General features: G+C 38.8%; 1 protein-coding gene across 3 annotated transcripts in view; it reads left to right on the forward strand.

Annotated features, from left to right (window-relative positions):
* Nucleotides 1-27194, forward strand: part of UNC80 (unc-80 homolog, NALCN channel complex subunit) — a 236575-nt gene that overhangs the window by 203509 nt on the left and 5872 nt on the right. For 2 of the 3 annotated variants that reach the window (XM_061204567.1, XM_061204557.1), the window contains 10 exons: nt 4336-4536; nt 6666-6789; nt 7769-7894; nt 9143-9266; nt 10010-10216; nt 13536-13720; nt 14320-14485; nt 15848-16027; nt 20071-20209; nt 22691-22747. In XM_061204567.1, coding sequence (XP_061060550.1) covers nt 4336-4536; nt 6666-6789; nt 7769-7894; nt 9143-9266; nt 10010-10216; nt 13536-13720; nt 14320-14485; nt 15848-16027; nt 20071-20209; nt 22691-22747 — 1509 coding nt within the window. The remainder of the gene's footprint in view (nt 1-4335; nt 4537-6665; nt 6790-7768; nt 7895-9142; nt 9267-10009; nt 10217-13535; nt 13721-14319; nt 14486-15847; nt 16028-20070; nt 20210-22690; nt 22748-27194) is intronic. The other variant, XM_061204576.1, reaches the window with a different exon arrangement.

Consider the following 27194-nt stretch of genomic DNA (forward strand, 5'->3'; position numbering starts at 1 on the left):
GAAAATAGATGTTAAGTCCGTGGAAAAGGATCTTAGCGTGGACAGGGGGAAATGTTCTTAAAGACAGAAAAGCCCAGTTGATATATTTGCTCCTTAATAAAAGAGAGTGAAAGGGAAATTGCATCACCTGAATTCATGGGGAAGTAGCTTTCTTCCACAGGCTGTTAACTGCCCAAATTCTAATTTTTCACAAGAATCCAACGTCTCCTCTCTTATTTTACACAAAAAAATGCACAGCTCCTTTCTGCTTGAGGACTTGCTCTGCCGCTACACTATCTGAGGACTCAGTGAGGGGCCTGCAGGGAAAGAGCAGTTTTAACTCGGAGCCACAGTTTGGTTGAGTCTGAGATCCCTTTTACACATATTGTGCATGATAGCCTTCCAATGTTTCAAAAAAGTGTCCTGGTAAAAATTCTGCACTAGATGAGGCCAGTCATCATTTAAAAATTTGTACTCCTGGTATGTCAGGGAGAGCCCCCAGAATTATATCTCTGTGCACTCATGTTTCCTTCTTCCTAAGGAGATGTCATTTCACTTGTTGCTTCAAACTATAAAGGCTGTGTCTGTATTTTCAGATTCTTAAAAGGAACATGATTCCAGATGATCTTCTATTTAGATTTGTAACAGTTTTTAAAGCATCATAAAAATGCCTTGAAAGGAAAATTCCATTGGTAACAAAATATTCACTTGGAAAGTTTAGTATATATGTAAAACTAAAGGTAGGCTTAAGTTCTAGCCTCTCAGAAATAACATTGCAATTTGGCAAAACACACCAATTTCCTGATTATCGTCTCTTTTTTTTTCTTAAAATGATTCCTTGAAAAATTCAGAAAGTACTAAGTGAGGGAAAATGAGAAGCCAAAAATGTATGGAGAACACAGGCTCTTTATCCTCCAGACTGATTTCACATTCTCTAAGTTGCTGGCACACACCCAGAACTCTAAAGTGTCACATGTGTTCACACTCCCTGCTGTGCTGTGATGGGGAAGAGCTTATTTTGCACTAAGAATTTCAGCTCCTGCACTGGGAAAGGCGAGGAAAGTTTGAAGTGTTAGGCTCCTGTTGCCATAGTAACTCCACGCTCCATTCAGGCCATCTCCCCTCCTTTCCTACTAATAATGGCTAGCTGACCTGAGTAATTGTACGTCACATTCCGAGAGTCAGAGAATCACTACTATCGACAGACATTTTGTGGGAGAAAGGGGAAAAGATTCCTAAAAGATGGGAGAGCGAGTGAAAAGGGGGGTGGGGAGGGGAGAGATCATGATAATAGGTTAGTAACTGTTCTACGTATATCTGTATCTACGCTCAAGGCATTTGGAGAGAGGGGAGAGCATGAGTTAGAGAGGCCTGGAGCTCCCTCTAGAGGTCAAACCCTATTAAAGGTTAAATGAGCTCTAGGAGTTCAAATGATTAGCTCTGTGCCTGGCACAGATCTAGGGCTCAGTAGATGCTAACGCTAATGAGAAAGACCCACATGCTGTCCTAGACACTGGGGATGTAAAATAAAGCCCTAGTCCTCAACATGATAACAGTTCAATACGTGAGGCACACATAAGAATACAGAATGCGGTGTTGCAAGCACTATATATCACATGTGTGTATTTATGTGTTTATTATTTTACCAAGTACTTGAGGCAACTCAGAAAATTATATGATGCAAAGGGTTACAATTTACAAATTAGAGAGTGGAAACAATGTGAAAAATTAGCAGAGAAATAATTTAGTTTATGATAAGATTAGCATGGGAAATCTACGTGATTTTATCATATTAGATACTATTGATGAACTGTAAATTTGACTTTGGGCTTCTGAGTTATCAAAACAACAGGGAGAAATGGCTGATTATAAAAATCATAGTATCAATAAGATAAAACACACAACTAGTTTTTTTTGGTAAAGCAAAATCCCCTTTTTAAAATATGAAGAACAAGAAGTATCTCCTGGTTGAGGCATGTTAAAAGGAAAGAGCAGAGTGATGGGCAGCAGCCTCACCAACATCCCACCACAGGTAAAGGGCCAGTCTCACGTGACTGGATGCCTGGCGGTACTGAAAGCTGCAAAACGTCACAATGCAATTCAGCAAGAGTAACCTGTATGAGCACAGTTATTTCATGGCCTGGATCTATAGGAAGGTAGGCAGAATTTTTTAATGCCAGGGACTATTTAGACGACATCCCCTCTGTTCATGCTATTTCACACCAGCTCTCAATAAAAATGGACCCGTCGTGTTCTCTGGCCTAACAGAGTTTGCTGAGTTCCACATGTTTTGACCCTACACCAAAGCAAAGGGTATAGTTAAGGTTTTCTTTTGTAAATTAAGTACACATTTGGCTGTATGTCAAAGTCAGAGCTAAATATATAAATTTTAGAATTGGGGACCTATAGGTAGTATTTAAAGTCCTAAGAATCGATAGTATCCATCAAGGAGAGAAGGTTGATTTTTTTTAAAAAAAAGAAATGGGACGATATAAAAGATAGAGGAGATATTTGCAAGAAGTACTTGATTTGAATCAAAGAGCCAAGAAGGAGTGCTGAGGCAATCTGTACCCCTGCATTTGCAGAAGTTATGATTGGCTGCAAGGCTCTCAAGTAAAACATTCTTGATTAGATAGAGTTTCTACCCTAAAGGAATTTATTACCTCATTTTCCCAGACCAAAGCTGCCAAAGCAGCAGAATAGCAGAATAGTAAGCTCTGCAAACTAATTTTTCTCTCTCTCCCCCCTCTCCCACCTCTCTCCAACTCTCCCTCTTTCCTTTCTCCCCCTCTGTCTCTCCCTCGTGTTCTCAAGATTATTCATGGGATAGTACAGCAAAGACTGTATTAAAGGAAATTTTTGTTTTATGCTCGAAGCATATTCATTTTGTAACATGACCAGAGATGAGAGAAATTCAGTTAATAATCCAAAAAATGACACAAATCCAACTCTAAGTATTGTTTTCAAGCTTGAAATAGATCAGTTATTTCTCTAGCATTTCTTAAGGTTACCTACAAAATAACAAGGGAAAAGAAATATGCGTATATACTAGATTTGTTGTGGTGGTCACTTCATGATGTATGTGAGTCAAATCATTGCGCTGTACACCTTGGACTTATACAGTGCTGTATGTTAATTATATCTCAATAAAACTGGGAGAAAAAGAAAAAACCCATTTAAAAAAGAAACATGTGTCTATAGATATACTTTTATCTGCCAATCAAACGACCTGAAAAGTAAAGAATTGTTTTCTGCATGGCACATTTGTGAGAAAGAGATAAACAAAAGAGTGTGAAGACTGTTTAAAATGATTTCTTTAAAACACACACACTCACACACAATTTCCAGAAGGACAATGTGTATGCTCACTCTGGAGAGAGTATGAGTGGGGATGAAGAGACAATGACTGTTGCTAGTGAAGGGTTGCCATGGAGAAGATGGATTGAATTCATGCTTCCAGATGAAGCCTTGTAGGAAAAAACTGAGGGAATTTGGGGACCTAATATGAGGAGAGCTTTTCACAGTGTAAATGTCCAAAGATGGAATGAGCTGCCTTATGCAGTGGTGAATCCTCCATCCATGGCACTAGTCAGACAGAGCAATTGTAGAGCAATCCATGTGTTAGAGGGGCAAGGGCCTAGCTCTGATTCCTGTACCAGAGTGCCTGTCAGAATCACCTGGGGTGCTCTTAAACTGTAGTTCTTTTTAAGCATTTGTCCTGTCTCTCTTGGAGTAATCAAATCTTATTAAAATGCTATAGTTAATACATGAAAAAAAGGAACGATACAATATTACCATTACTACTTCTAATGAGTTGAGGAATCTGTGCAGTGATCACTAGTGGCCACTGACATCATGAAGAGTGACAACTAGGAATCACGTACGTCCTGAGGAAAGTACACATCGCCTGTGAAGGACACGTACCAGAAAATCAAAACCTAATCTGATCTAGCCCCTGGATCTAACTACCAGTTGAATTAAATACAGGAAAAATAGGATAAATTAAATGACACCATGGAGATTCAATCAGCAAAATCCAGAGTGCAGGCAATGCTATAGGACCAACAGCTAATTTCCCCAACAAATAAATTACTAGATGTCAAAACAAGAGCAGAAGAGGGGGAACCTACAAATTGAAAAGACTTAAGAGATACGTCAACCAACTGAAATGTATGGGCCTTATTTTGTCCAGATTTGTTTTTTAAAACGTTTATTTACAAATTATGAGATAAAGTGCCAGAATGTTCATAGTTTAGGGAGTCAGTGTGCTGGAAGGAGGGTGTTTAGCATGATGCTGTGTGGGAAAATTCTCATGGTGGCTTTCTAAGCTTATTCTTTAAAAACAAAACATTTTAGGTTGGCAGAAATTGCACACTCCCTTCTGAAGTTGGCACCATACGACACCCAGACAATGGAGAGCCGTGGGCTTCGACGCTACATCATGGAGATGCTCCCCATCACCGACTGGACAGCCGAAGCAGTGCGGCCGGCCCTTATCCTCATTTTAAAGAGATTGGATAGGATGTTCAACAAAATTCATAAGATGCCTACTTTGAGGTGAGGAGGCCTCCTAGTCAGCTGTTGGTATTACAAGCTTCAAACTTCAAGTTTGTCATTTTTGAAGGTGGTGGATCAATCCGGAGTTGAATGAATGGCCCAAAAGTGTTCGTTTGGTTATACGTGCAGAGCTAATCAGGTATATGAATGCATAAGTAGCAGGGTCTCTATTTTGAGGAAATAACATATTCTTCAAAAATATATATTTATCTTGAAAAATCTATTCATTTCTTAGCTATCACATTCCTTATCTGACACACATAAGAAATTCAATGTGTATCCTTCAATTCCTTTTAAAGTAAGGCAAGGTATGCCTTATAAATTAAACAACTAAGGAGAGAAGAAAAATTAACTTGATGTTCAAAAATGTGTACTTAACATAGTATTTTAGGTATCAGTTTATAGAAATGCCAAGCTTTACAATAATCAGCGAAGCAGCAGCTAAAGAGGGTTGATAACAAATACCTAATTTTCACCTTTTCACCTAATTCAGGTGGTACTAAATCAATGTTATTGCCACTTGCTCTCCACTCAGTGGCCTGAAATATCAGTCGGTAGCCTTTCTGTGAGCAGATGCCTCCGAACCAGGCTACCTGGGGTTCTGAGCCCAGTTTGGAAACCTATAGCCACAGTGAGCAGATAGATCAATTGATAAATGCTAATAAACCCACTAGTTTGGAAATTTCCAGTTTGGGTTAGTGAGACCATTTTCTGTCCTATTAAACTAAAGCCCAAATCAATGCAACTCTTGCCCAAGAATCTGTAGCACTTATTGTTCAATTTGTCAGAACTTTTCCAGGGTTTATCATGTGCTCTTCTTCATTTATGCAGCCATCAGAAGCTGTTGAATTTATTAAAAAGAAATTGAAAGATTTTATTCTAATAATTGACAGTTTGATCCTATATTCTTTTCTACCGTGATGATGGATGCCTATATGTTATTTCAAGGTTATTTATTTTAGTAGCATAGAAATGAGTATCCTTAAAGCACTCCTATTTTCTTTAGTGGTCCCAGTGGAACATCCGTGCCTATTAGCAAATGGCCAGTCTTATAAATCTCACAAGGGTGTGTCAAAATAACTTTTCTTCTAAAGATGTTAACATCTCCATAGGCTAACTCATTTGTCATATAACTAAACCCATTATAAAGAACAGCAGTTTCCTAAAATTAGACTTCTGGATTAATTCATAGACTTGATTAATTGTAGGCAATTTTCTTGGTGTGCATGCTGTGAATTTGGGGTTGCCTTGGATTTAATTTCTTCAGGTGATCTCAGTTCAACAAGAGAAATGTTGACTGAACCTAACCTGTGGGTTACTTGAGCATCAGGAATGTCAACATATCCTCATGTATGAACATTTCCATTTTGTCATTGTAGAGATTTCAATTTGGTAGGCAATATAAGCTTAGAAATTATTTCCAGGAAATAGCGTTGATCTCAGTAAAGCCCAACTTGTTTATTTAGGGGGCCACAGAAACGACTCCTCAGTACTGAGACAATTACAGACCAGATTGTTTTCTATTACAGAAAATCTCATATTCATCTAATTGGGTTATGTATACATTTATACTACCATAGAATGTAACCCCAAAATATCATTTTTTAGGAGGCAAAGAAAGAACACTTTTTAAATAGACTGTTTTCCTCTAATGCCATGTTTTTGGCAAGAGTTAAGCCATATAAATCTAATTAGTTGCAGTCTGGTATAAAAGCTGATGAGATCAACTGTAGTCAGAAACACAGCCTATAGTCAAATTAGTTCTACTGGGAGTAATGACTCCTACAATGGGTTTCCTAAAATGGTAGTCTCATACCCTCTCTCATAGTTAAAACCAGGAAACTTGAAATGTCACCCATTCATCATCTCTGTTTTTTCTTCGATAGATTTTGTCTCATTAGTCGAGTGGGGCAGGAGTGCCTCTGCTACGTTTTCAGTATCCTCTTCCCTTCCTAATGTGCTCTGTACTTTTGGAACAACATGGGTAAACTTCCTCCCCTCTGAAGCATTTTGTTGTCTCAGACACCCATCCTGTCTTAGATGGCGTCAGAATCACTGTCTCATTCACTCGTTTCAGACAGTCTCCAGAAGGGAGCCACGCTGCTAATGGCTCCTATATTGTATTCCAGGCGACAGGTTGAGTGGGAGCCTGCCAGCAATTTGATTGAAGGGGTTTGTTTGACACTTCAGAGGCAGCCAATCATATCCTTCCTGCCTCACCTTAGGTCACTGATCAATGTCTGTGTCAATCTGGTGAGTAGCCAAGTGGCAATCTTATGAAACTTTACAAAATTTAACTCTGCTATTGACTTCTCTGAACTGAAGATTTACAGGTCAACCTACCTAACTACACACCTACCCATGAAAACAGACGGCTCAGGTGACACTGAAAATAGTGAGGTACATTTCAAGGTAGTGTGTGGGGAGATCAAGGGGACCGTCCCTCTACAGATGGGATTTTGGTGTGCTGCTTCCCACGCGCCACTTTGACAATTGACCTCTTCAAGTTGCGCTGAGAGTTGAGGGCTGCCAGTTGGAGAGTGGGGTGGCGGGAGACTGCACAATTGGCTAGAAGTTGAAGTAGTCTGGGGTGGGGGAGATTAAAATGCAAAGAGGATAATTTTTTTCTTTTTTAGTGCAAAATCACATTATGGGTTGGCCAGTCTAGGATTTACATGAAAACAAAAAATTTTTTATCAGTTATGTAATATCTAGAGTCTGGTCCTGACAAGGTTTTGTACAATGTGGAAACTGTGGTAGAGCATTTCATTGACTAGAATCTGCTGCTTAGCTAGTTGAGCAATAAATCCGTAGCTGGAATGCCTAGCGCAAGTAGCGCTCTTGCCATCATCATTGTTGTCAGTATTTACTCCATCAAAGAATGTTAAAAAAAAAAAAAAAAGAATGTTGACTGCATTCCTTTGAGTCCACAAGTAAGTATGTCCAGTCTCCTGCTTAGAATAATTTTGGGTTCATCTCTCATTATTTACATAGTTAGTTATAAGCAACATTCTACAAAACCTTGGCTGAATCCAGTGTAATCGTTTGATCTGACTCCAGACATTACATGCCTTCAAAAGAAGGCAACACGAACAGATTGAAAGTAACATGCCCAACCTTCAAATTTTTTATTATCATTATTATTATTATTATTATTGACTGAGACTCCTTTACTGCAGTTGCATGAAATTGCAATAGTCAAGGCTGGTCATGTGCTCTGTTTGTATTTCAGGTGATGGGAGTGGTAGGACCCTCCAGTGTTGCTGATGGATTACCCCTTCTTCATCTCAGCCCTTATCTCTCACCACCTCTGCCCTTCAGCACAGCTGTTGTCCGGCTTGTAGCATTGCAGATACAGGTGTGACTGCCTTACCTGTTTGTCACGCTCATTACGTTGCTGGTTGAGGCACCTGATCATGGTGTTCTCTTATTTTTCTGCAAAGGCTGGGCAAAATCTGTGAAACAGAAGTGTAAACATCTCCAGACTTTTACAGTTTTGGAGCTTCAGCCCTGAGCTTGGTCCTAAAGTTGTGCTTCTGTAATTCTTCTTGAGATCTCAAAAATAGCAGAGTCGTTTAGTCCTGCCACAACCTCAGGAGCCGCTTCCGTGGTTTAAAACGTGTGTCAGTACCTTAGGAAAATAATGGTTCACAGATAATCAGCTCACAATTGTTAATTAAAAGAGGCAGTAATGTTCAAAGTCTGGTTTTAAATTATTTGTAGAAAGAATTGCAGTAAAAAAAATTCAAATATTATGACTAGACTTTGAATATCTTAATTTTCTTTAATGGTTGTGGGCTGAATATTGCGGGTGCTTTTTTAAATCATTTTTCTCCCACTTCTTTTATTTCCTAAAATTAAAATAATCATTCCCAAAGCAAAAAAGTATAGAATGCCCATTTCCCTGCCTATTTCTGTGTGTCACCTAACTTTAAAGAGTGATAAATCACCAGAAAGCTCTCTGACCAATGGAAAGTATACAATGGCTGTAAATGGATAACCGACCCATCCGTTATCTGACAACCAAGCTTGATGGTCCATCATCCAGAGAATGGTTAGATGATGGAAAAGAGATTAAGCAAGCGCTGTGGCTACCAGGCAGAAGGGAAATAAAAACATCCCTAAAGTGATACATTTTGACAACACGTATACAGAGATCATTTATTTCTTTTTATATTGTCTATTGCTTTCTGGCTTGAAGAAGGTCTTATACAGGGGAGAGGATTTTTAAATAACTCTCCAATGGAGCAGGTGGCAAGTTCTCCTTTTCTTTCTTTTCTTTGGTCGCTAAAATATTTATTGGTGGACACATGGAGAAAATGAATGGGGAAATGCATTTGTTTTTGTACCAGACTATAAGTATCATGACTTTTCATTTGATATTCAAGATGTTGCTGTTTTTTAGGTATATAGCTTTCAATTATGTCAAACACATGGTAAAGTATCAGTTTGGGGTGAATCTTGTATGCTGCACAGATGACAATTGAACTCCTAGTTTGCAGGTGCAGCCATCAGGGAGTCCCCGTCTCCGCCATGCTGTGTAAAAACAAACAGACTGAATGGGTGAGGGGGTCAATTAATCTTTTTTTCTATTATTGCTGCACAGGCTTTAAAAGAAGATTTTCCTTTAAGCCATGTGATCTCCCCATTCACCAATCAAGAGCGAAGGGAGGGGATGCTTTTAAATCTGCTCATCCCATTTGTGCTCACAGTAGGATCTGGAAGCAAAGGTCTGATTAATTTAACTAAAGGAAATTTATCATTGTTGTTGTGTTTTCTTAAATGTCAGGCTGTTATTTCTTCCTTTTCCCATGAAGGCCGTCATTGAAGTTGATCTGAATGATTTAAACAAGGTTATCTTAGGAAATAGAGTTATTCTTTCATTTCAGTTTAGCTGCCCTTGGTCAAGACTATCTCTGCTCCACTTCTTAGAAGATACATCCTATTTAAAATCATTTCAGTACAGCAAAAATCAGGAGAGCATTGTTTCAATTAAGAAAATGGTATTAACTGAAGTACAGTACGATGTGAATTGACAGAGAATGGACTGGATAACCTACTGACACTAGGTTTAGTGTAAATCCTGCCACTGTCACTAAATTCCAGTATGTTTTCATTACTCTTACTTCTTGGGGGATTTTTTTCTTTTAGGAAAAGTTTATCTCAAACGTAAAGACAGTGCATTATGAGTATTTGAGTAGAAAAAAAAAAAGAAAGGAGATTGAAATGGTAAGCGGGAGATTTGGCTAAGAGCAGGGACCCTTGGGTGCTGACTACGGAGGAGACACCCAGTACCAGGAGCGCTGCTTCTGTCCATAGGAGAAGCTGTACTTGGTGGGGAAGGCACTCGAATTTCTAGGGTGTTCTAGTTTGGAATTGGAAGAAGAGCTGAATTTTTCTGTGTCTGATGTGGAAAGTCTACCTTGTGACTTGCTTTTCTTTCCACTTCCTCCTTACAAACTCTGCCCGGCAGATAGCCCATGGCTGGAGCAGCCTGAGGTGCAGCTGCTACTGCAGACAGTCATTAACGTGTTGCTGCCTCCACGGATCATCAGCACGTCCAGGAGCAAGAACTTCATGTTGGAGAGCTCCCCCGCCCACTGCTCCACCCCCGGGGATGCGGGCAAAGACTTGCGCAGGGAAGGGCTGGCAGAGTCCACCAGCCAAGCAGCATACTTGGGTGGGTACTTCTCTCTAGATAGATAGATAGATAGATAGATAGATAAATAGATAGAAATAGATAGAAATAGAAAGATATAGATATATACACACATATATGTATATGTATACATGTGTATATGTATATACATATGTACTTATTTAGTTATGTTCCGCCTAGACTCAAAAAGTATTTTAAAAAACCTCAATCCAGAAAGTATTTAGAGAAGCCACTTCAGCAAGTACAAAGCATCACCCTTGACTTCTCCCTTCCCATTACCCTATCCCTGCTGTGACTTGGTGGAATACTAACAAGTATTCCACCATTCCATGTGACCCATGGAATACTAAGAGCTACTCCTTGACTAGAATGAACTAAGCTGGGGAGAAAAGACCACCGTTGCCACAGCACTGAGGCTAAGGAGCACTGGCAACAGAAAATCTCAAAAGGAGGAAGCTGAAAAAATCTTGCCTGACATTTTTCAATTCACCAAAGCAGACCTTGGTGGGGAGTATAAGATGAAAGCAGACACAATGGTAAAAACAGGTCCTTCAGGTCCTTGGAGTTTGGAGTGTGTGTGTGTGTGTGTGGCTGGGGGGGTTTTGGACTGCATTACTGAGGAATGTATTTGAAAATGATGTGATTGACAATGAGAATGAAAAAGGGAAAAAAGAAACAAGGCTGCATTTGCATAGGACCTGCGCGTGTGGGGCATGGTTGCCAGAGGCATGAGGTTGTAGGGTTCAGATAAAATCTAGATTCTGGCACAGAGCCCTGCATGAGGTTTAGGACTGTACAGAGGATGGTGGGAAAAGAGGCCTTAGCATGTAAGACAGGGATAGGAGAAAACACTTAATGGGTAACTATCTTCAGTTCTCTCCACTTTCTGCCTGTTCTTAAAAATTGAAGTATAGTTGATTTACAGTGTTGTGTTAGTTTCAAGTATGTAGCAAAGTTATTCAATCATACATACATACATATCTTTTTTTTCAGATTTTTTTCCCTTATAGGTTATTACAAAATATTGAGTATAGTTCCTTGTGGTATACAGTAGGTCCTTCCTTGTTATCTATTTTATGTATAGTAATTTGTATAGGTTAATCCCAAACTCCTAATTCATCCCTCCCCCCTTCCCCTCTGGTAACCATAAGTTTGTTTTCTATGTCTTTGGGTCTATCTGTTTTGTATATAAGTTTATTTGTATCATTTTTTAAGATTCCACACATAAAAGTGATAACATATGATGTTTGTCTTTCTCTGTCTGACTTACTTCACTTAGTATGATAATCTCTAGGTCCATCCATGCTGCTGCAAATGGCATTATTTCATTCTTTTTATGGCTGAGTAATATTCCATTGTATAAATATACTGCATCTTCTTTATCCATTCATCTGTCGATGGACATTTAGGCTGCTTCTATGTCTTGACTATTGTAAATAGTGCTGCTATGAACATTGGGGTGCATGTATCTTTTCGAATTATGGTTTTCTCCAGATATATGCCCAGTAGTGGGATTGCAGGATCATATGGTAGCTCTATTTTAGTTTTTTGAGGAAACTCCGTACTGTTCTCCATAGTGGCTGTACCAACTAACATTCCCACCAGCAATGTAGGAGGGTTCCTTTTTTTCCACACCCTCTCCAGCATTTATTTGTAGTCCTTTTGATGATAGCCATTCCAACTGGTGTGAGGTGACACCTCGTAGTTTTGATTTGCATTTCGCTAATTAGCGATGTTGAGCATCTTTTCATGTACCTTTTGGTCATCTGTATGTCTTCTTTGGAGAAATGTCTATTTAGATCTTCTGCCCATTTTTTGATGGGGTGGTTTTTTTTTCTATTTTCTGCTTTTTTAATGAAGGTGAATCCTTTGGTTACTTGGCCAGGCTACTGGACCTCTGTTTTAAATTTATTTTTACCTTTATTTTGAGCATTTAGAGTGCACTAACGAGTGTTTTCTATACTTTACATTATCATCACTTTGAATCCTCACAACAACTCTAAGAAGTACATATTCTCACTTTAGGAAGGAAGAGGCTAAGCCCCAGAAAGGTTGAATAACTTACCTAAAGTCACACTGTCAATAAGTGGCAGAGCCAAATTTCAAATCGAATCTATCCAGCACCAGAATCCCTGAGCCCTTTGCTATCCTGTTTGTGTGTTGGGCTGTTGCTGGTGAAGGTGGAAAGCAGAAAGGCAGAAGCCCAAAGAAGGCCAACAGGCACATAACAGGTAGAAATGTCACCAGGATCAGGGTAGGGTTAGAGGAGTGTTGCTTTTTGTTCATATGTTTGTTATGATGAGGGAGAGGAATAGAGGTGAGTAGATGGGGAAGGAAGAATCTTACATCTCTCCCTGTGTTATATGACCTGGTTTTCCCCTGGAAGTGCCCTAAATAGATGATAAAGGTGTAGGTGGCTCCTGAGGGCTTTAGGGAATTGGATTTCTATGTGTCTTCTAGATGCTGAGATGGGCCTTAAGATGTGATGAAGAAGGCCCAGGTTCCCTTGACTGCCCCATGGGAGACCCTGTGGGGAGAGCTGGGTGGTAGAGGAAGCCCTCACCATAATCTCTGACATTTTTACGATATTCTGGTTTGTCCTGACACACTGGGAAATCTGCTTCCTGAAAATAAATTTAAAAATGTAGATTGTGACAAGGCTGCCAGAATCTGGAAGAAAAGAGATATTGTTAAAGAAATCCAATACGGTTTAGCAAGAGACATCATAAGAGGTGGGGGAGGGAGGATAGTGTTTTCTTTTCTGGAAGGATTTACTGGTTACTCTGGGGAACAGTTTAGGGTGGAATCAGGAAGGGAGTAGGAATGGGAAGGACTACTTTTTTTAACTTTATGCATTTCTGCACGGTTTTGATTTTGCTTTTATTAGCAAGAATATATTATTTCTAAGCTTAAAAGAAAAATATTTTAAAACACCCATGTTTTAGTTTCAGGTGTGAGTAATATGCTGGTATTACCACAAAGCCACTATGACAAAACTTTTAGAAAGCGAAATATTAGCCACACGTCATGTTTATACCACATTTCCCTTTCAATTCTGTGAACAGCTTTGGTTTGTATTTTCCAAAATAGTAGTTAAATGCACTTAAGAAAGATATATGTGTTCTCTTAATCAGAATCAAAGCATGTTTACCGTAGAAATTTCTGTCTTGATGTCAGAACACTGTCACTCAGGAGTACGCTGAAGTTTTTGAAAACATAGAGTTTAGACATTTAGAAATTTGATGCGTAAAAAGGCTGTGGATGTGGGCAGCTGGATGTGGGCAGGGTTCCTCCGAAGCACAAGTCTGCAGGCTCACTTGTCTCTTTTCCTGGTGTGAAGCGCTGAAGGTGATTCTCGTCTGCTTTGAGAGGCAGCTCGGCAGCCAGTGGTACTGGCTGAGCCTCCAGGTGAAGGAGATGGCCCTGCGGAAGGTCGGCGGCCTGGCCCTGTGGGACTTCCTCGACTTCATCGTGCGGACCCGCATCCCCATCTTCGTGCTCTTGCGCCCTTTCATCCAGTGCAAGGTGTGCTTCTCCTCCAGGAAGTGACAAGCCCTGTGAACGTGCTGCTTTCCAGATTAGGGCAGGATGACAGCAGCAGTCTTGGGGCATGTGCTATATAGCTAGTCAGGAGGACGTGTTAATACCATGCTTGGCGAGAAAGCAGCCCAAACAGGTATCCCAGAGGATAAAATTTCATGTTAGAAGTACCTTCAGAGTAAGAGCTTAATTAACGTCAGTGAAACTTTGCCCTCTCCCCATTTACCAACCCCCCAAGAAACAAAGATCGACCGGATAGAATGATCTGAAGAATGGTCTCTTGTCTTCAGGGGCATGACTGAGATCTGATTTTAAATAAACGTGGGAAAAATGAGATAGTTAAAGCATGTTTTTCCTCTGAGACCCTCAGTATTCATCTACTCTTTTATTCTTTTCATGCCTCGATTTCCGGGCGCTGTGATTCAAAACAACACATTGATTAAGCACTTCCTAAGCACTGTTCTAAGAACTTTGTATGCGTTGCCTTAGTTAATCTTCACCACCAACTAGGAAATAGATACAATAATTAGCTCATTTTACAGAAGAGAAACTTGAGGACCTGAGAATCTATGCCTTCCTTTCAGCTTCTGGCCCAACCAGCAGAGAACCATGAAGAGCTTTCTGCCCGACAACATATCGCTGACCAGCTGGAACGGCGTTTCATTCCACGCCCTCTGTGTAAGAGCTCCCTCATTGCTGAGTTCAACAGTGAACTAAAAATTCTAAAAGAGGCAGTTCACAGTGGATCAGGTAAGTATGCAAGGGGTATTTTCAATCTGTTTTACTCATGGAACTTACAACCTACAAAGAATGCCTCTTTTTCCAGGTCACTGCTCTCTTTGGAACCAAGTATGCGTTAGCCATTTCGGTACAACTGGTAGATTTGACCCTGTGATCCTTGTCAACAACAAAACAAATCAAGGGGGGTATCACAAGAGTTTAATTTTATTCCTTTTCTGAATATTTTATTTTCAATCTTTATTTCAGTAGTTCAGCTTTTTCTTGAATATTTAGCTGGGGACAAAAAAAACAACCTATTTAAATTCTTACCTTCATTTCCGTTTTGAAAAGGAGAAGGGAACTCACATTCATTGAGCATCTGTTATATGATAGATTATTTCATAGCTGTTATTTCATTTAATCTACACAAATACCTGCAAGATGCATAACTGAAAGTCTGCTTATAGAATGAAGAAACTGAGACTCAATAGAGGTTAAATAACTTACACACAAAGACAGTGACACCAGTGAGGGGACTTAAAACTGGGTCTGTATGATTGATGATAAAATTCACAAATTGGAGGGAGAGAGGGTTGAATAAAAACTGGCAGGCTAGTTTACATTATTCAAAGGATTTTCTTTGGGAATGCATTGTTTACTTTTATAATTATATTAATTGCAGGTCACTAAGGAAGGAAGATAAATCATTATCTGCCATTAGAGGGCAGTCATTACCCATAAGTAGAAGACTACCATCCATGTGGCTTTTTTTTCTTTCTAAAACTTTTAGTGTTGTTCTCAATGTATTAAAGACCAAAAAACTGACAAATACAATCTTGGTGAAATCTACTCAGGGCCATTCAAATGTTCTGCTTTATAATAAAATAATATGACATAGAACCAAGGGGGTGTTTTATAAATTGTAATCTCCAGAAAAGGGGAATAAGAACACAGTTTTAATTACGTATTCTAATTTTGATTGTAAGGTTCCTTTCAGACAATGTATTTATTACTTCTATATGCTTGTGTCAGGTAACGTACATTTCTCAGTGAAAAAATGAATTTGCATTCTGCCAGCCTTGGAAAATAAAACTGAAAAACAAAGACAGAGGGAGCAACATCGAAACACTTTATATTGTTAGAGATATCATGCTCCCCCAAGAAAATTATTCAATTATAAGTACATCAGTGGCCAATTCTCTTTTTTTTTTTTCTTCCCACCATTTTCAGTTCCATTTGCTACTTCGTCCTAAAGATCATCTATCTGGGACATACTATTTGAATGACCTTTCCTTAAAAAGATATAAGTTGTCTGGGAGGAGTTCGAAGCTAGCATTTGTTTTCTTTCAAGATCCTCACCATGGATTTTCTTTGGTCTCTCAACCCCGCTAGCCTACCAAGGGAAGACGTCCATCAGCACCGTGGGTACCTCCACCTCTGCTTACCGCCTGAGCCTGGCCACCATGTCGCGCTCCAACACAGGCACCGGCACAGTCTGGGAGCAGGACAGTGAGCCGTCCCAGCAGGCTTCACAGGACACCCTGAGTCGAACTGATGAGGAGGATGAGGAAAGTAGGTCACCCTGCAGAATCCGGGGCGGTGGGAGGTGGGAGGTCATGTGTGACACAGCTTGGCCGTGTGCATGAGGGCTTGGGAAGGAATTCTACCTTCCTGACCTTTTTCAGTTCCGATCCTCTGGTCGTTTTTACAAAAAGGATTTAAAATGGAATTGTGACTGATCCCATGATTTCTAATGCCTGCTTTTCTATAAATTCCTTGATATCCTTGGTCATTTGGTAGGAGTTCAGGCAAAAAGTAAATCTTTAGTGACCCCTAAGTCTTCTTTGAGCTTATGTATTCAACCTTTTCACTAACTCATTTAAATTGTGGTTAAGTAACTAAGGGGAGCGTTTATTCCCCTTTCTCCTGGCCATCTTGCTTAGAAGGTCAGTCAGCACTTACATGACCCAAGTGGGCAAGGAAAAGTGAGCACTGCATATGCTTATGACTCAGAAAAGACCAGCCACCCATATTATCTAGAATGTAAAGCAGCAGACTGTCTCGAGGGCATACAACCTGATTTGAGTTAAGAGTGTCCCCAGTAACTGAGGCAGCCAGGAGCTTCTAAAGATTTGGTGAAATGAGGGAAAATCCAGTTAAGAACACACTTCCATATATATGCATAATAGTTTTAAAAAGTAAAAGGTGAAAGGTTTCATAAATACCCCTGTCATTTAATGTGTTTTTAACTGTATTGATTATTTTCCAGTTGTGTTTCAAAGACACTCTGATATAACATTTAGAGCAAAGTGTACTGTCAATGCCTTATGAAAACAAAATCTAGATCTTCACTCAGAGCCCCTCTGTACCAAACAACAACAAAAAGCCGCACTCTGGGACTTCCTTGGTGGCGCAGTGGTTAGGAATCCGCCTGCCAATGCAGGGGACACGGGTTCGAGCCGAGGTCGGGAAAAATCCCACGTGCCGCGGAGCAACTAAGCCCGTGTGCCACAACGACTGAGCCTGTGCTCTAGAGCCCGCGAGCCACAACTACTGAGCCCACGTGCTGCAACTACTGAAGCCCGTGTACCTAGAGCCCGTGCTCTGCAACAAGAGAAGCCTCTGCAAGGAGAAGCCTGCACACTGCAACAAAGAGTAACCCCCGCTCACCGCAACCAGAGAAAACCCGTGTGCAGCAACGAAGACCCAACGCAGCCAAAAATAAATAAATTAATTAATTAATTAAAAAAAAAAGCCGCACTCTGAACTAAATTAAATAGAGTTGAGGTTAGAATTTTAATTAAGATGAATGAAAGTATTTTAATACCCTACTACAGTTGGATGTGTAGGAGAAGGAAAGAAATAACTGCTTTGTCAAAGCACGCATCAGTGGACTTCCCTGGTGGCGCAGCGGTTAAGAATCCGCCTGCCAGTGCAGGGGACACGGGTTCGAGCCCTGGTCCAGGAAGATCCCACCTGCCACGGAGCAACTAAGCCCGTGTGCCACAACTACTGAGCCTGTGCTCTAGAGCCCGCGAGCCACAACTAGTGAGCCCGAGTGCCACAACTACTGAAGCCCACGCACCTAGAGCCTGTGCTCTGCAACAAGAGAAGCCACCCAATGAGAAGCCCGCGAATCGCAACAAAGAGTAGCCCCTGCTCGCCGCAACTTAGAGAAAAGCCCGCGCGTAGCAACAAAGACCCAGGGCAGCCAAAAATAAAAATTAATTAATTTAAAAAAATTTTTTTAAAAAGCACACATCAGTAATATTTCCAGATTTAGTTTCAGGGTTAAGTAGATAACAAAGTGATAATCATACTGTTCTGCACCAGACCTACAGACATATTTGTTTTGAAATCATTGCTCATGGAAATAATCCTAAAATTATAATTAGGGAAATCATGAAAGACCTTGACCAAAAAAAAAAAAAAAAAAACCAAAATGAGAGAGATAAGGATCAGCAGTTCGAATATTCAATATAAGTCCTAGTAATAGTCCAGAACTTAAAGTAATATCTGTTTTTCTTTAATGGTTGAAGTACTCTCTCCCAGAAAAAAATTTAAATATGGCAAATGATAACAACCTCTCTTTAATAGAGCTAAATATATTTTGCAAGTAACCTTATGAATTAGAGGATGACCAAGCCAGTAGGTAGGAAGTAGAGAAGAAAAGTAGAGAAGACATAAACAGAGATAGCAATGACCAAAGGCCAACACTCATACACTTACAAGTATGCAAGTTTTTGCTAATATCTCTGCTCTCAAACATCACAACCATCCAATGACAACAGGGTTGCTAACATACAATGTGGTGTGATTGTGATGTGGATGTGTATTAATTTATAAGGTGGGGTATGAAAGCTAGAGGGTTGACACCTTTGAATTAAACAATTTTTCCATTCAGTCATCAAACCTGTATTAAGACCTAGCAGGAACAAGATGAGGAATAAGAAAGTATGAGAAAGATATATTCTCTGCTCTCTAAAATCTTAGATATAGTCTTGTAGAGGAGATGACAGACATTTTTGATAAAGAACACTTAACAAAAGTGTAAATGAGGGACCTCCCTGGTGGTCCAGTGGTTAAGACTTCGCCTTCCAATGCAGGGGGCGTGGGTTCAATCCCTGGTCGGGGAGCTAAGATCCCACATGCCTCACGGCCAAAAAAAACAAAACATAAAACAGAAGCAATATTGTAACAAATTCAATAAAGACTTTAAAAATGATCCACATCAAAAAAGTCTTAAAAAAAAAAAGAGTGAATGACACAACATTGTAAATCAACTGTACTTCAATAAAATAAATAAATTTTTAAAAAAAGAATGGAAGGCAGCACATGATGAATCACCAAACAAATATTGAAGGAGTAAGTGTTAAGTGATATATGAGTTTGGATAAGAGAGAAAAAAGTCAATGGAATTTCAGAAAGGTCTTAGTAGAAATAGCTCAATGTACCCTACCACATTTTTTTCATGTTTTTTAGGGCACATTTGATTATTCTCTTCTCTATGAACACATCTAAAAATGAAATACCATTCTATAACAAGAATCAACTTCAAGTCAGTTATATAGCAAATTAAAATTTTTAGCACTTTTCGTATTCACCTCTTTGGTTTGAAATAAATTTCACTAGAAATATGACCACTTGGGATGTTTTAAATAAATGATGTCAGACAACCTTACATGGTAGCATAAGTTCACCAAAATTCTATGTCAATCAAGATGTGTTTTCTGTTCAGTTACAAACAATACTTGCTCACTTAGAATGAGGTCTCCTTGTCACAAATATTGTGCTAAAGTTAATTTTCATATGGATTTGAATACGTTAATTTCAGCTTCTATGGAGAAAGCAAGACTGCTTCAAATTTTAGATTTAGGTTAAAATAAGCACTTGTTTCTGAACTTGATAGGTTTTTAAATTTTTTTCCAAAAAATACCTGAAATAGTCTTTCCCTCAGCAGTCTAAAAAGCATGAAATGTACTGAATGTAGTGTTTGAATGTCAAAAATGCTTGATTTGTTCAATAACGAAGTCCCTTACTGAACTATTGCTGGAATGTTTAAAAATTATAGTCCAGCTTTTCTGAAATCTTTAATTTGCAGATGCCCCTTGATTTTTACAAATAACCTACTTGTAGAAATGGACAAGAAGTTTACATATATTTCATGAAGGCTATTTGAGGGTGGGAGATGTGTAGATGGGAAGAATTATCCTTCATCCCTTTGTGCAGATTAAAAACTAAGCCCCCAAAAGTCTTCTTTTTTTTTTCAAGATGGAGATACATTCATGAAGTTTTATTGAAGCTGTTTCCCTCACCCAAATGAAGTAACCAGTCACTTTAACTCAAAGTTCTGTTCGTATTCTCAAAATGACACTGTTCAGTAATCCTAGAGGCTCAGCTGTTAAAGTCTCTGGTTTTATAAAAATAGTGAAGATGTTTCTTAAGGCCCCAAAGGTCTTAGTTTTGAATCTGTACAAAGGGACGAACGATAATTTAGCTTTAGATACTGCCCTAAGTTTGCATACAAGCCAAGGATGGAACCCAAGTACAAAGCTGGTCTGGGTTTTCTGGTCCACATCACAGTTTCCTAACACTCCCTTCTCTGGCCCTTTCAGATGACTCTGTCAGCATGCCCAGTGTGGTAAGTGAACAAGAAGCTTACCTCCTGAGTGCCATTGGAAGGAGGCGGTTCTCCAGCCACGTCTCCAGCATGTCTGCACCTCAGGCTGAGGTGGGCATGTTACCCAGCCAAAGGTAAAGAGCCACGGATATGTTATACTCTGCCTTTGGGGGCAAAGGTAGAAATTCTGAAAACTCACTCCTGTTATTCTAAAAAAGGACTAAAGAGAAGCAAACAATCAATGTTGTTAAGTAGACCATTCAAACAACTTTTCAACGAGGGTTGCACAGGCAACAACTTGTGGAGAGTTTTCTAAGCCAGGCCAGTAGAAGGGATCTCAATTTCTGATCCAAACATTGTTTCTCCTTAAAATTTTTCTACAAACAGATGTATGGTCTTCTTTCATGGTCTTCTTTCAGATGACATTCTTGTATTTCAGCTATAACATCAGCTAAGCTAATAATGAGTACTGGCAAGTGTATAGGACTAGCTTGATATATGTGGTAGTTTAGACTTCTGGTGTATCGTCAGTATTTAGTTGGAGGTAGTGATGCTTAACCAAGCAGAAGAAGACCTATGCCACTACGTGTGACGTTGGGCAGGTCATTTAACAGGAGCCCACAGTTTTCTCCTCTGTGAAATGAGAGGTTAGCTAAAGTTGGTCTTTAAGGTAACTTATCTACCTAGAGAGTTTTATGTTTCCATAGCTAAACTCTTTAAAACATTTTCTTTGGTGTTCTCTGCCCTCTAAGAGTATAGATTTAAAACTTTATATATATAGTTTACCGTATATATGGTTATATAGGAAATGATCTGACATAAGAAATAAAACATTATCTATTTCAGAGGCAGTATTTTTACTTCAGAAACTGAATTCTTTCAAAGAATCAGTCTTATGTGTTTTTATCTAGTTTGTTGTTTATTCTTATTACCGATAGAGTCATTGTGGTATAACTAATACATGGAGAATAAGAACAATCAGGGCACATTCTAATGCTCAGATAAAATTAGTTTACATGCAGAAATAATTACCCTAGACCTATATCCTTTAGCAAATCATTCCTGAACTGTACAGATGAAATAAAATTTGTGAAATAAAGCCAAACTTTGGAGAATATTGAAAAAATAGGGGGAAATGATAAAAGATTAATAAGTAAATTGCATACTTAAAAAGAAAGCATTATTTATGTACTATTGAGTTATTACAAAAATTGGTAGTATATAAGGATTACTATCATTGTAAGAGATTGCTTTACCTACCATTTGGTAATTTATCTTTGAAAAGGAAGTCTTATAAATAAAATATATGAACAAAATCAGAGCCAAACTATAAAATATCCAAAAAAAGATGTAAAGTCATACAAGCAGTTAATACTGGTAAGTAGTGATTTATTTTTAATTGCTAGAAATGTGCAAACTTCTATCAAGAATAAACGAAAACTATCTAGCAGTCTGTTTAAAAGTTTAAATTAGGGAATTTTAAGTAAAGAGTTTTTTGGTTATTTACCTAAAATAACTAGGCCATCAATTCCCTTTGTACATATCCATTAAGGAGTCATCTCATTTCTGGGGAGAAAATTTGTTCTATTATGGATATACTAGAAATCCAGAAAAATGATATAGTTAAACCCTGTGGGCTAGGGAAGGTAATGATGTCTGTGTGTGTTAGGGAAAGCCTCTCTCTGGGGATGGTTGCTATTTTTACAGTATACAATTAGGTGAACAACAATTCTCTAGAGGCAGGCACTCCAGTTTTCTAAATTGTTTAATTCCATCCATTTTAACAACTATTTATTGAGTGCCTCGTGAGTACTTAGCTCAATGCTAGGCACTGAAGGAAAGGGAGAGAAAGTATAACACAGTTTCTGTTCACAAATTCCCAAATCAGTGTGATCCAAATAAATCAATAAACTATTTAATTATTCTTTCACCAACCTGACAGGTTTCTTCTTTTGACATTTACAATTCAGTCACTAGAGGATGGAGTGAGGATGTAAATTCGAGTTCCATGTGAATTTTCCAGGGTTATCTTCCTTCCATTTGTTTACTTGCATTTTCACTGCAAAATTAGCAGGTGAAGTCGGGTTCTTTCTTTGCTTTTCTTAATGGCATCAGTTCCAAGAGTTGGGTTGTGGCAGTTCATGGTAAGTGGTTTCTGTGTGATCATGTCATAACACACAAGAAAGAAGCAGGATCCTAATCAATGAAATATCTGTACATATGACAGGTGAAAAATCATAACCACCCAGCCAGATGGTTACCAAAGGAATGATAGTTTTGTCTTCTACAGATTTGTTCTGCAATGCGTTCCAGAGCTCCCGTGTCCATTCGGAGCTCGTTTTAAGTCCCAACTCTTGACCAATAAATAGCTCACTCACTCCTCTGAGAGTTGTATCCACCCAAAGCCCCTCCTCCCCGTTGCCTTGAGTCCTAGGTCTTGACAAACCCAGCACAAGGTGAAATGGTTGACTGTCTCCTTTTCCTTCCTTGTTCTGTTAAATTTATTTATTTATTTTTGGTTCTTGGAAGCAGAAAAGTGCATGCTTTTTTTCTTTTTCTTTTATTTGTTTGCATTTTCTTTCCCTAAATGCTTCATCTCCCTACCCCTCCTGCAGTGAACCTAATGTCCTCGATGACTCCCAGGGCCTGGCCGCCGAGGGCAGCCTCTCTAGGTACAGTGTCAACGCTACCTGTGTATTGGTGTCTGTGCTGGGAAACGAGCTGTTCCCTGTCTCCTCTGTCTCTCTGTCTCCTCTCGCCCCGTCTTGATATCGATTTCCATTCCTTGCCCTTTGTTGCTCATAAACACACGAGCCTGGAAGTCAAAGGTGTAGCCTCCTTTATTTTCAGCTTCAGAGCTCAATCAGAGATGGCCTAAAAAGTTAACTTTAAAAAAAAAAAAAAAAATTCCTGGAGTTCTCCTAGGGGCTTATCCCATGGACAGTCTCAGGAGTTTGATATGCAAAATGTTAAATTTATCCCACCTAATCATTTTCTCCCATGCTGATATTCCTTAAGAAACATTTTTTTCAGAAGCCTTTTAATACAACTCCCCATCATTAGGAAGCCTCAGTCCAGACAGGTCTTTCAGCTAATACCATGGATGATAAGAAAACAGTGATGCTATAATAAGAGTACCAATGTCAGTACGATTTATATAATTCCCTCTCTTTGATGCATGCAGCATGACAGGCTATTATAGTAGCTTGTTCAAACAACACTTACATAAAGAATGTCTGTCCCACCACGAAGATGACCACCAAATTTGCCATGAGATATCAGACACAAACATTTCTTGGTGAGAGAAGTCTTATGATGCAAACAATATAATGGCTTAACTATTGGTTTAAAGCTTCAGAAAGGGGGACTGCACCTTTAACACTCAGTTAAACCACGGCAAACATTCCTAATCTTGTGCTGTTGATTCACACCTCTCAACTAATCCTCATTAGGGGTAATGCTTCTTGTTAATGCTAAGAGTGCCTTTGTTCCATCTCAAGATAAAATATTCCCTTTCAGGTTTGCATTATATAGTGAGTTGCACCCGTGTTTATTGCTTTATCACAAAGACGAGGAAATGTTGAGAGGCCGTTCCTGTGAAAGGTTGTCCTTTGTTTTCTTTGCATCTTGTTCAGATTTCACATTTTCTTCCACAATTGAAAATGGGAAATTTATTCCATCATCCGGTGTATCTTTTTTTTAACTGGCCCCATAATTCATGACATTCATTTGTGTTTGCGAGCCCCTGCCTGGACAGGTCAGTCTCTTATTGGTGGTAAACGTGGAAGTGCTGCAGAGTGCAGGCTTAATTCCATTACCTAGAGCTTTGGGGACGAGGAAGAATGGAGCAGTCCTCAGGGAGGTTTCCCTTCATTGTTCACAGTGTTGGTAGAGCTCTGAACCAAGCCTAGCACCGTGACCACTGGTTTCAAAGCATTCATTTGTTTAATGCTTAATATTACATACGAGACAGGAGAACCTAGTTAGGAAGATGATTTCAATGTCCTGTTGAGAGTAGAAAGTATTAAATCAGACTTCCATTTGGCTGACTTTGTCCTGGGCCTTTTCTAATTAGGCCAAATTCTATTCTTGCTGAGTAAAATGCTAGTCTGGGGTTGGTGAGAGAAGGCAGGAGTTTGGGTGGATTTTTATAAATTCTCCCAAGGACTTGGCCCTCTCTGGCAGGCTTAAGGGTTCAAATGACTGATCTGGAGTTGTCTAAACCAATCCAATCTGCTCTGGGTCCAGTGTTGATAGGAATAAACCCAAAGTTCTTGCTATCTGAGGGTGGTTCAGAGCCAGAGCTACAGGTTTTATCTACAGTTGAATTAGTCACTCATGCGAGGACACTGATGACTGTTTTAGATCAACTGTTGTTGATCTGTTACTCCTGTAACTGGTGTGTTTTAGTTCTGGGTGTCAGTCACCTGGATTCATTTGTGGTCATTAAGAAACCAGAAAATGAGGCACTCACTTTGGATTCTAAATAATTCTGTAAATGCAGAGGCGTTCCAACAGGCGTAGCACGTCCAGCTTTGCCATACACTGCAAATCATCTCTCTTGAATTCCATCATGTCACCAAGTTCTCTTTGGAGGAGAGGAACTTTTGGCATTTACTAAGGGGTGGGTTTATAAAATAGGATATATATTTTTTATATTTGGTTTCCAAGCTTTCTTATTTTTGGCATGAAACTTCTTTATGCTGCAGACTCTTAAAATCCTAAAGAAGCAGTAAGACATTAACAATGTAAATTACATGTAACACATACCTGAGCACTCAGGACCTAAAAGACACCCAAAGGAATCCTAAGGAAAACCTGACTCCAAAGCTTAAAGAATATCAGCAAGCAAGCATGCCTAACGGAAAGTAATAAATCCTGTTCCTCCTCCCAACCCCACATTTTGATAAACTTTCTGGGGATTTGATTTTGAAAGAGAACTTGTTTTAGGCAAAATGGGCAAGTTGGTCTGAGGGCTAAATGAGGAAGAGACCAGGATAATAGTATAACCTGATGAATAGGTGGAAACCAATAAAAATTTTGCAGACCTTTAGAAAATTTCTTCTAGGATTTTTCTTTAACCTGTGCTAACTGGTTTCTTATAAAGATTCATGGCAAGAAGTATAAGCCTATTAGAATCAGCATGCTGAGAAAAAATTTTGTCTTTTGGAAATTAATAAACTGCAATAATATTTCATGGAAGAATTCTCTTCTTTAAGAGTGTTGCTCTTAGAAGTACAGAAACTTCATTGTAGTTCTTCCCTCCCTGTACCCACCCCCAAGTACACACACCATGGACCATATTTTCTCTCCAGAAGAATATAGACATACAAAAAGTTATTCAAGCACTTAAGCCTAGAAGTTTATACTTGAGAGTTAAATTTTGTTTGGACACGTTAGAACATTTTGAAAGGCAGGAACTGACAACCAAATCTAGCTTAAAAATAAAAAAAGAGAGATTACAACGCTATTTGATTCTGTAAGGGTAATTTTAATTGCAGTGGAAAATAAGAATGTGGCTCAAGTTTGAACAAGATATACAGTCTGGGTGAAACAAAATAAAAATAACCTATCCATCTCATGATCATCCACATTTTCAAAGTATGCAAACTTGGCAAGTACTCCCAAATTACAAAGAAAAGATTAAAACAAACTTTTTATGCAGCTGAGAATTAATAGCTAAGAAAATGTGTGTTGTGATACCCAGAGAAGTGTACTTTGCCAATGCTAAATCAGTTCTTACAGGATAACTGAGATCCAGATTATTCCCCCTTTTTATCTGATTCCAGTCTCTAACCTCTAAATTCTGTGGCATTTAAAATACATTTTCTTGGATGTTGTGGAGGCTAAGTAAATTTTAAACAATAATCTTTTACTGGGAAACGGAAGAGTAGGATTTTGTCTACTGTTTATGTCTCTGTCCTCTATAAATGCTTTATGGCTCCTTCAGTGCTGGCTTTATGCATTCCCATCACAAGGCAAGCACTCAGGGGAAATGGCTACGCTGTGTGCTTTGTACTCCCCCTACAGATTTCTCTAACCATATTAAAATTGAAACTAAAAGTACAGATAAAAGCAATGAAAATACAAATTCATTTTGTCTATACTAGTCTCACCCAGTACTTCTACTTAAAATTTTTATTTATGAAATCTATTTCTAGATTGAAATAAATTTTTTTTTACTTTGAGATGAGTCATATAAATTTCTGTTGTATTACTGAATGGCCCTTTGTTCCCCTATCCTTTAAGAAATACCATTAGTTATATATTCCGTTAGGAGATACATACGTGTTTATACACTCCAATCCAAGTCTTCATGCTGAAAGAAGAGAAAAGAGGTTATTTGTGCCAGAATTGTCTTCTAACATTGTCTAAATTTCCCTAGCTTGTAAATTACTTCCTTGCATTTTGAGTAAGGTGTTTTTGGTTTTTGCAGAAAGTTGAGTCACATCAGTTCTGCCAAGACCCAAGTATATTTACTTCTCTAAAATCCAGATCGTTTGCCATAGTAATGTTGTTTAGTGACTCAAAAATACAAAGGATGATTTTAACTTCCATTTAGAAAGTTTTATTTGCTTTTATACTTATGGTTTTGCCTTTTTATTTGGCAAAACAGTGGAAATCAGCCATTCTCATTCCCAAGATTAAAATTTTTAGGGAATCAGTTTTCCCCAGAGGGATGCTTCAGGCAAACACCATGGTCTTCTGGTTGGTGTTATATTGCACACCTGATGGTCCACACATCACAAATCCTACACATGATGGAAATACTACATGACATGGGGAGAAGGTAAATTGAGACCACTTTTTATATGCAACTCTAATTTGATATAGACCCAAAATTACTTCTGCATAAATAACTTCAGTTATTAATTTCTCTGGCTGTTTATTATTAACATATCCTCTGCATGCAGTTAATCCAGACCTTGAGGTTCCGAATATAAACATGCTAGCATCACATTCTCAGGGAGAATATATACATATATATATTAGCTGAGCTGTATTTCCAAGGACACATCCTATAATTTAATCATTTATATGTGCATTCCATTGATGAAATATTATATCATTTACATAGAACAGCTAATTACTAAAGCTATAAACTTGATCCATTTCTTA

Source organism: Eubalaena glacialis, chromosome 1, assembly GCF_028564815.1.
Source record: "Eubalaena glacialis isolate mEubGla1 chromosome 1, mEubGla1.1.hap2.+ XY, whole genome shotgun sequence".
Lineage (NCBI taxonomy): Eukaryota > Metazoa > Chordata > Mammalia > Artiodactyla > Balaenidae > Eubalaena > Eubalaena glacialis.